Here is an 8,073-nt window from a genome sequence, read left to right as displayed (position 1 = left end):
CCCCCTTTTAAGAAGGAATGAAGTGTCCACATTTTGGTCTTCCTTTTTCTTGAGTTTCTTGTGGTTTGAATATCATCCTGAGTAAAGTAACCCAATCATAAAAGAACACACATGGTATGCACTCTCTGTATAAGTGGTTACTAGCCCAGAAGTTCAGAATACAAGATGAACAACCCATAAACTACAAGAAAATAATTTTCAATTTTGTTCTTCAGTGTTCTAGCTTTTATTATATATATCTTTCCATTTCTTTGTTAGGAGTATCCAAGGCATTTTGCTTTCTATTGTAAAATGCACTGTTTGTTTCCCTGATTTCTTTCTCTGTCTATTTGTCTTTTGTGTATAGGAAGGCTATTAATTTTTGACTGTTAATTTTGTATCCTCCTATATTGCTGAAAGTATTTATCAACGATAGAAGTTTGCTTGTGGAGTCTTTAGGGTATTTTTAGGTATAAAATCATACTGTTTGTAAATAAGTATATTTTGACTTTTTTCTTTTCCTGTTTTTTATTTTCTATTTTATTTTTTATTACTTTTATTATTTTACAGTCCAGTCATTGCCCCCCTTCCAGTCTGCCCACCCACAATTTCTCATTCCATTCCTTCTCTCCTCTATCTCCAAGAGGATGTCTTCCCTCCATCCCTGCCAGGCCTCCTCACTCACTGGAGCCTCAAGTCTCTGAAGGGTTAGGTGTATCTTCTCCCACTGAGTCCAGACTAGGCAGTCCTCTGCTGTATGTGTGTCAGGGGCCTCATATTAGCTAGTTTATGCTGCCTGGTTGGTGGCTCAGTGTCTGAGAAACCTCAGGGGTCCAGATGAGTTGAGAGTACTGGGGTCATCCTCCTCCTCAGCTTCTTCCAGCCTTTCCCTAATTCAACGAGGGGTTTCTGACTTCAGTCCCTTGGTTGGGTCTAAGTATCTGCTTCTGTCTCAGTCAGCTGCTTGTTGGGCCTCTCAGAGGGCTGCCATGCTAGACTTCTGTCTGTAAGCACACCATAGCGTCAGTAATAGTGTCAGGTCTTGGAGCCTCCCCTTGAGCTGGATCCCAATTTGAGCCTGTCACTGGACCTCCTTTCCCTCAGTATCTTCTTCACTTTTGTCCCTGCACCTAACCCTCAAGAGACTGGAGGCCCCAGGGAGTTTAGAGGTCAGGTGGGGTCGGGGTGGAGACATCCACATGGAGACAAGGGGGTGGGGAGGACGTATGGGATGTGGAACAGTTAGAGGGTGTATGAGGAGGTGGGAATAAAATATGGAGTGTAAAAAAATAAATTAAATTAAAATAAAATAAAAAATTAAAAAGTGTATTAAATATATAGAATGAATCTTACTTGGGTCTAAAAAACAACTAAAAATTTTGAAATTTTAAAGAAAATAGTTACAACTACAGAGTGTCAAGCAAGGACAATATATGTTTTCTCTATGTGTAGCTATTAAAGAAATAGACATGAAAATAGAAGAGGACTATTAGTTATGTGGGTGGGAAGGCCTTAGTGAGGGTTAATAATATGATAAATATGATTGTTGTATATTATATGAATATTTGAAAATGTCATAATGAAACCTATTACTTTGTATAATTAAAATATGCTGTCTCAACCTACCCAGACCCCAAGGGAGCTCCCAGAGACTGAGCCACCAACCAGGAGCTTACAGGGGCCTGGTGTCACAAATATAGCAGAGGTCTCCCTGGTCAGGTCTCAGTGGGAGATGTGCTTAATCCTAGAGAGACTTGAGGTTTCAGGGAAGGGGAAGGTTTGATAGTGGGGAGAGCACCCTCTTGGAAGCAAGGGGGGGAGGAATGGGATGAGGAACTGTGGGAGGGGGGACAATGACTGGAATGTAAATAAATAAAAATTAAAAAAAATGCTTGTAATAAAAACAAGCCACAAAGCCAGTCCAGATTCAAGGAGAGAATATCTTACCAGGATGTGAATAGTAAGGAGCACAATTCATTGAGAAAATATACTTAGAAAGTAGCTATTGCAGTGGGCTACACACACTAGTCCCATCCCCACTTTGATGTGGGAATTAGAGGGATTTTCACTATGCTGATTTTCTTCTTTCTTATTCTTTTCCCCAAGTCTGCATCCTGCTGCTTATATAAGCTGAAACTGAACCCTTATATTGCTTAAAAAATTTGTTTGACAGAAAAACCTGGTTTTAAATATAAGCAGTCTCAATTGCTTGTCACATAATGCAAAATGGAATTAATGTTTGCAGTTCTTCTATAACCATAATTAACTGTTCCTATGTCCCATTAATTTCTGACTTAATAGATTTTCCTAGGCTACTTATTTTTGGTTGAGTGAACCAACTACTCAACTATTTATTCTTCTTTGTCCCTTTTTGGTTTTGGTATTCTCATCCCTGATTTTTTTTATCAACCTAATTACATTTGCTTTTAATTACAGAAATCTTTCAAGGTCTCTAAGCACTGACAATATATTTTACTAGTCTTTAGCTTTGCAGTGGATTTAGCTTCGTATTTGTTCTGTTATTTTCTTCAGGTAAATAATAGTGAGATGGGTGTAATTCTTTCTTTTTACATAAGTAATTCCTGGCTGAATATTTGACACAGCATGATATAGTGTATCCTTGGTATTTTTCAGAACTGATCCATATTTTCATTTTACAATCTTCAGTACTGAGTCAGAATTAAATATGTCAGCAATCTGTTTAGGGCTATCTCAGAAACTATTGGAAATTCTGGCGTTATGTGAAGCCAAAGTGTTTGGAACAGCTGGCTACCCAGGAGTACCTCATTCCTACCCTACCTTCCCAAGTGGCATAGAAGGTGTCATCCTCTATTACTCTCCATTGTCTTGTCTTAAGACATGCTCACTCACTGAATCTGGGGCTGCTTGTTTCAGCTAGACTGAGTGAGTGGCTTGCAGAACTTCTAAAAGATCCTCCTGTCTCTGCCACCCCCTCAGGTTAGTTTTATAGATTGTGTAAATTTTAGATACCAACCTCATATTAGACTGTGATATGAAACATTTCCTCTTATTTTGTGTGTTTCATTTTCATTTTACTAAATGTTTCCTTTGCTTTATAGAAACATTTTAGATTTATATGGTTCTACTTGGTTAGTTTGGTTTTGTTTTTGTCTATTGTATCTTTCTTTTTTTTTATTAATCATTCCACATCTCAACTGATATACCACTTCTCAGTTACCCCTTCACAAACCTCCCCTCCCACATCCGCCCTCTCTCCCTCCCCTTTGCCTCGATGAGGGTGCTCCACCCACTCTGTTCTGCCCCACTGCTCCAGCATCTCCTTACGCTGGGGCATCAAACCTGTGTAAGACGAAGGCCTCCCATTGATGTCAGACAAGGCCACACTCTGCTACATCCCTGTACACTCCTTGCTTGGTGGTCTAGTCCCTGGAATCACTGGGTGGTCCAGCCAGCCAGCATTGTTCTTCCAATGGTGTTGAAATCCTCTTCCACTCCTCCAGTCCTTCCACCAGCTTCCCCAGCAGGGTCATTGCCAAGATCAATGTCAAAGAGATCATTCTTTATTTTATTTCTTTTAGGTGTTTTATGGCCTCAGTTATTATGCTTGTCTTTAATACATATTGGATTAATTTTGTGAATATTGTAGGATAAAGGTACAGCTTCATGTTTTTGAGTGTGAATATCCATTTTCCCAACAGCATTTTTTGAAGAGACAATATTTTTCTGCTGTTTTGTAGGTACTCTTACTGAAAAGAATGAGGTTTTCCTTGCCTTTCAATCTTGCTTATTTTTCTATTTCTGTTTTGAGCATAGTATCATACTCTTTGGAATACTATAACTTTATAGTGTAATCTGAAATCAGGGAGTATGAATCCTCTTTGTTTTTAAGATTTATTTTTATTTTATGTGTATGTATGTCTGTATAAATGTATGCTACAAGTGAGCAGATGCCTCCAAAAGCCAGAAGGTGGTACCTAGTTCTCTGGGGCTGGAGTTACAGGGTGTTTGGAGCCTCCTAACTTGGGTTCTGAAAACCAAGCTTGGATCCTCTGGAAGAGATGAGTCTCTTTTAACTTCTGAGCTGTCTTTTTAGCCCTTGCTTTTTATTTTTATAATTTTTGTTGGACACTTAGGTTCATTTTTAGCTCATAAGATTTTATTATTACTGTTTGTACTTCTATGAATAATGATAATAACATTTTGATAGAGGTTGCTCTCAATTTATAGATTTTAGGGCATAAGCATAAATATCTTAGCACCATTAATTCTTCTGATCCGTGAGATATATCTTCCATTATATCATTTATAATTACTCATCTTAGTTAAATTTGTTCTTTCATTTATTTATTTAATGTATTGTTTAATTGGATATTTTCTTTATTTACATTTCAAATGTTATACCCTTTTCAGGTTTCCCTTTCTGAAACCCTCATCCTATCCCTCCTCCCACTTCCTCTATTAGAGTGCTCCCCACCCACCCACTCCCATCTTCCAGGCCTGGCCTTCCCCTATACTAGGGCATAGAACACCCTTAGACCCAAGGGCCTCTCCTCCCATTGATGACCAACTAGGCCATCCTCTGCTATACATATGCTGCTGGGGCCATGGGTCCCTCCATGTGTACTCTTTGGTTGGTGGTCCAGTCCCCAGGAGCTCTGGGGGGTCTGGTTGGTTGACACTGTTGGTCCCCCATGGGGCTGCAAACCCTCTTAGCTCCTTGGGTCCCTTCTCCAACTCCTCCATCGGGGACCCCACACTCAGTCCAGTGGTTGGCTGCAAGCATCTGCCTCTGTATTTGTCAGGTTCTGGCAGAACCTCTCAGGACGCAGCTATATCAGACTCATGTCAGCAAGCACTTCCTGGCATCCACAATAGTGTCTGGGTTTGGTGATTGAATATGGGAAGGATTTCCAGGTGGAGCAGTCTCTGGATGGCCTTTCCTTCAGTCTCTGCTCTACACTTTGTCTCCATATTTCCTCCTGTGAGCATTTTGTTCCCCCTTCAAAGAAGCACTGAAGCATCCACACTTTGGTCTTCCTTCTTCTTGAGCTTCATGTGGTCTGAGAATTGTATCTTGGGTATTCTGAGCTTTTTGGCTAATACCCACTTATCAGTGAGTGAATACCATGTGTGTTCTTTTGTGACTGGGTTACCTCACTCAAGATGGTAGATTTTCACTCAGGAACTAGATTTTCTAGTTCTATCCATTTGCCTAAGGATTTCATGAATTCATTGTTTTTAATAGCTGAGTAGTACTCCATTATGTAAATGTACCACGTTTTCTGTATCCATTCCTCTGTTGAAGGACATCTGGGTTCTTTCCTGCTTCTGGCTATTATACATAAGGCTACTGCATGTGTCCTTATTACATGTTGGAGCATCTTCTGGGAATATGCCCAGGAGTGGTATAGCTGGGTCCTCTGGTAGAACTATGTCCAATTTTCTGAGGAACCGCCAAGCTGATTTTCAGAGTGGTTGTACCAGCTTACAATCCCACCAGTAATGGAGGAGTATTCCTCTTTCTCCACATCCTCACCAGCATCTGCTGTCACCTGAGTTTTTGATCTTAGCCATTCTGACTGGTGTGAGGTGGTTAAATTTGTTCTTAAGTATTTTACATACCTTTTAATGCTGTAGTAAAAGGGAAATACATTTATTTCACTTGTAGGACATTTTATTATGATATAAAGAAATATCGAGCTTTGTATGTTTGTTTGTATCCTAAAATTTCACTGAATTTATTTATTTAAGTAGCTTCTTGTATTTGGTTGTGCAACCAGAGAACTTTTAACTAACATTTATGTCTTACATCCATTTGTGCTTAATTTTTGTACATGATACAAAGTAAAAGTCCAGTTTATTTTGAGAGGGAAAAAAATCTTTTTCCCCCATCATCATTTGTTGAAAGACTTTTTTTTCATCATGAAATGGCCCTAGCACCTTCATCAAAAATCATTTGGCCATATATGCCAAGGTTGTCCTCTATTCCATTTTATTGGTCTATCTGCATTTATGCATATTGTTTGGTTACTGTATCTTTGTAATAAGTTTGACATTAGAAAGTATGATTCTTCCAACTCTGTTCTTTGTTTTCTAGATTGTTGTGACTATATGAGTCTTTGAAATGCTGTACGAATAATCACTGTCTTTAAAAGCACTGTTAGTATTTCAATGAGTATTTCATTAAATACTTTAGATATGCTGACTGTATTGACCTTTAATAATATTGAAATCCAGGCATAGTGGCTCATGTACTCCCAGAACTTGGGAAGTCAAGATAGGAGGATTCCTGTGAGTTTAAAACTAGCCTTGGCTACATAGTAAGTTCAGGGCAAGCTTGAGCTACAGAGAGTGAGACCTTGTTTTGAAAACACAAATGAACAAACAAAATAATAAAATGTTGAGCTGGCAGTGAGAACCTAAGCTTCGTTTCTGGGACCTACATAGTAAAAGGAGAGAACCTACTCCCATAATTTGTTCTCTGACTTCTACATGCATTTCCTGACATGGATGTATATTCATTCTCTCTCTCTCTCTCTCTCTCTCTCTCTCTCTCTCTCTCTCTCTCTCTCTCTCTCTCTCTCTCCCCTCTCTCTCTCTTCCCCCCCTCTCTTTCCCTCTCTCTCTTTCTCTCTCTCTCCCTCTCTTTCCTTCTTCCTCTCTCTCTCTCTCTCCCCCTCTCTTTCCTTCTTCCTCTTTCTCTCTCCCTCTCTCCCCTCTCCCTCTTCCTTTCTCTCTCTCATACACAAATAAAATTGATAAATTGTTATTATAATAAAATGATTTATTACTGACAAATAGGTATTTAATGGCATTAACTAAATTTGTTTTGGCTCACATTGAAATTATTTTAATCCCATTGGTCAAAAACAAGTTCTGTTTATACTGTTTAAAATTTTATCTTTTTTGGCAGAGATTGTGTTGGGTTTTGCTTTCTGAGGATCATCGCTGATCATTTTAAGTTGCCAGACGATAGAAAGAGAATTCTGTTGTTCTACATTGACATGCTTTTACAAAAGGATCACGACGTGATTGCTGAAGAGAAGATTAAAGAAATCCTTATAGGTCAGTAAGATTGTACATTTTCTGAAAGTTGTTAATTTACTTATTATTTTAAGATACATGTCAGAGCAATGTCAAAATTCTCAGGTCAACAGGTTTTCCCCATATCCCTTTAAAGGTTTTCAGCAACACTGTGACCATCTAGAAGTCACAACTTTGGTGTGCTATAATGAACAACTATGCAAAAATGACAAAACACCTTCAAAATACAGACAAACCTCTGAGCTTAAAGCCTACCTGTAGCAGAGAGAGAATTGTGAGGTTTATAAACCCAAGTTCATGTTTCTGATTTGACTTCGGGTTTGCTGTGTGCCTTGGAGCAGGTCAGTATCTACAGTGGCTTTTTCAACTGTAAAGCGAATATTGTGAACCAAATTCCTGCTTTTAAAGCCGTTTAGTGGCGGTATTATTTTGTGATGCAGTCTTATATACACTTCCCCCAGACAAAACAGATTTGATTTTCTGTAGTTAAAGCAGAGAAGTAGAACCACTGCTTAGCGTTGCCCTAATCTTCCACTCTCTGCACAGCCTCCACAACTTACAGTGTGCAGATAATATAAGCACCGTCTCGGAAAATTCTCTTCCTGACCTCATCTGAAGTGATAGTCACTAAATGTTAAGGGGGAGATTTGTTCTGAATGGTGGCTTTTAAGGCAACGTGTTGCTTCTATGATATTGGAATGTAGTGCTTAAATATGTATTGTGTGCATCATATTTTTATAAAACCAGACATTAGTAGTTCCCAAAAGGAAATCATGCGATATTAAGAGCTTTTTGAATTCTATTTCCTATGAACTATATTTCTCTAATGACACCCAGATTTCATTCTCCAGATTTTCATTAAGAATTCAATTACTTTTTGAATCCCTTTTTGATAATCTTGGTTATCCGGTTTTCTGGTCATTGACATTTTAATGATATCATAATACAAATAGAAAAGATCCACAAGAAAATATATAGCTAACCTGACTATATGGCAGGAAAAGCTGCAATTTTTCTTGTTTTGAGGTTATTCTTTGGAAATACTATATAGATATAGAAATAAAAGAA

General features: G+C 38.5%; 1 protein-coding gene across 1 annotated transcript in view; it reads left to right on the top strand.

The window, feature by feature from the left end:
- Tex11 (testis expressed 11) overlaps positions 1 to 8,073 on the top strand; it is a 219,480-nt gene that overhangs the window by 93,989 nt on the left and 117,418 nt on the right. The window contains exon 13 of the mRNA XM_031368858.1: positions 6,875 to 7,026. Within this exon, the coding sequence (XP_031224718.1) occupies positions 6,875 to 7,026 (152 nt within the window). The remainder of the gene's footprint in view (positions 1 to 6,874; positions 7,027 to 8,073) is intronic.

This window comes from Mastomys coucha, chromosome X, assembly GCF_008632895.1.
Source record: "Mastomys coucha isolate ucsf_1 chromosome X, UCSF_Mcou_1, whole genome shotgun sequence".
In the NCBI taxonomy this organism is placed as follows: domain Eukaryota; kingdom Metazoa; phylum Chordata; class Mammalia; order Rodentia; family Muridae; genus Mastomys; species Mastomys coucha.
This window is presented reverse-complemented; position numbering and strand designations above follow the sequence as displayed.